Source organism: Spinacia oleracea, chromosome 4, assembly GCF_020520425.1.
Source record: "Spinacia oleracea cultivar Varoflay chromosome 4, BTI_SOV_V1, whole genome shotgun sequence".
In the NCBI taxonomy this organism is placed as follows: Eukaryota; Viridiplantae; Streptophyta; class Magnoliopsida; order Caryophyllales; family Amaranthaceae; genus Spinacia; species Spinacia oleracea.
The window spans coordinates 51038803-51040811 of NC_079490.1; the positions used below are offsets into that span (position 1 = coordinate 51038803).

The following is a 2009-nucleotide window of genomic DNA, read 5'->3' on the forward strand; positions in this document are numbered from 1 at the left end:
GGAGATTTTTTCACATCGAAAAAATTCTTCTTCAATTTGTATCGATGATTTATTCACATCGAAACAAATAAAACTTACTAAATTTAGGATATTTTGGGGTCACAAACCATGGCCTCTGGTAAAAGCCAATAATCTACCAAATCCGTCCATTAGTTCTCTTTTACCAACATCATCTTTTCCTTTTCCCTTCCAAATCCCATAAATCAAGCTTGCACCAACTCCAAAACAGTATGAGGGAAAATCTGATACTCACCATAAACATCAAAAGAGCATCCTTTATATCTCACAATCCCCTTAACCCCTTTTAGCTACTGTGTTGATGTTAGTTTTATTATAAGATATTCAAAAGTATCTTAAGCTAATTGGCTTTCCTTCCTGTATCATAATTCTATCAACTAACTTGCCTTCCATATTTTTTGTACTGCAGATGTACTGAGGGTTGGTACCTGCATGATCCAGAGAATTGACAGCAACCTGGTATTAATTAGTATAATGAAAATGTGCTCTTAACCTCTAAGCATAGGCTAGCTAGTTGTTACGACTTACGGGCAGGGATTCAATAATACGATGTGTGCTTTTCTATCTTGTACTGTAATCATATTTGGTTTGGTTATGTATTTCGATTTTCTTATGAAGGTATATAAGAATCTTCAGAAAGCTGTTAGCCCTCCAAAATGCATATATCTTACCTCCGCTCAACTACTCCTAAGAACAATTCTCTACCTATTATAAGTTTCGGTAACACAAGAACAAACGATGAACCGAATCAAATAAAAAAGGGGGAAATCACAAAAAATAAAGAAAAAATGCCCCCTTTTACGGAATAACAGTATAAAAATCTATGCAACACCATCAAAGAAACAAGTAGTAAGGGCACTTGGACATTAGTAGACAATAAAAGAAGTTAGTATAGATTAAGTATATAACTCATTATTCAACCAGATTAAACAATATGACTCACAATGTCATGAACAAATACAAAACCAAAGCAAAACAATAAAAAGATAAGCATAATCAATCGGCCCCACCCTCTTCCTCTACTGGTAAAGAATCCCCTAAATCAAACACTTCTCTAGGCGTGTTCTTAACAACATGCAACCATCACTTTTTTATCTCATCTTCTACGTAAAAAACTAGTTTTTACTGAGATGAGAATACAAATGGATCATCTTGCAACAATCGTCCAGAATGCATCAATTTAGAGAAATTGACGCATACTCCGCCGTTTGGATACGCTCTTACACCCCTATGAATGTGTACCCAATCACAACGAAACAATACAACTTTGTAATCTCCGTAATAATCTAATTCATCGATATCTTTCACTTTTCCATAGTATGCCTCTCCATCCGCTTCGTCCATAATTCCAGAATTTTGTGTCAAAACACGACAATCGCGATCCGTGGAAAGGAATTTGTATCCATTGATTATGTATCCTTTTAATTTTCTTCCATAAGAATGCAAACCACCCGCCAAAGCTTTTCTTAGCTTCCCATCTTCGGTGGTTGCATCTATGCAATGTACCTACGATGATACATCATTAAATCAAATAATTTTTTTAAAAAAAATAAGTATTTATTCACATTAAAAGAAGTTAAGTAACCTTATTTTGCAGCCACCCTCCAAATTCATTGATGATCCAGTTACTTTCATCACTCTCTGTTACAGGATTTTGTAAGTTCATTTGACGTTTCTCGGTTAAAAATTCACTTCATGGAAGAAGAACAAAATTAATAGTCATCTATTATAACAATAGATAATTCAAAGGAAAACCAACATAATACTTACTCTAGATCCCCTTTTATCTCATCAGAGTGAAGAAAAATGTAGCGATGAGCTTATTTTAAGCTTTTGTCATCAAGGCGAATGCTGACCTCCTTCCCAATAACTCGACCACCGGAATTAAACAAGTAATCATTTGGATTTGGATGTCATCATCCATCCTTTTAGGTATGTTGAAGATGGTCTTAACACCTTAAAGATATCTCGAACAAAACCTAATTGTCTCC

General features: G+C 34.6%; 1 protein-coding gene across 1 annotated transcript; it reads right to left on the bottom strand.

Moving 5' to 3' along the window:
• Nucleotides 1-1027: 1027 nt before the first annotated feature.
• On the bottom strand, nucleotides 1028-1720 carry LOC130472450 (uncharacterized). Its single transcript, XM_056843474.1, has 2 exons — nucleotides 1604-1720; nucleotides 1028-1524 (listed from the first exon to the last, which is right to left on the bottom strand). Exons 1-2 carry the CDS (start codon nucleotides 1682-1684, stop codon nucleotides 1141-1143), a joined length of 465 nt encoding a protein of 154 aa, XP_056699452.1. The 5' UTR covers nucleotides 1685-1720; the 3' UTR covers nucleotides 1028-1140.
• Nucleotides 1721-2009: the final 289 nt, after the last annotated feature.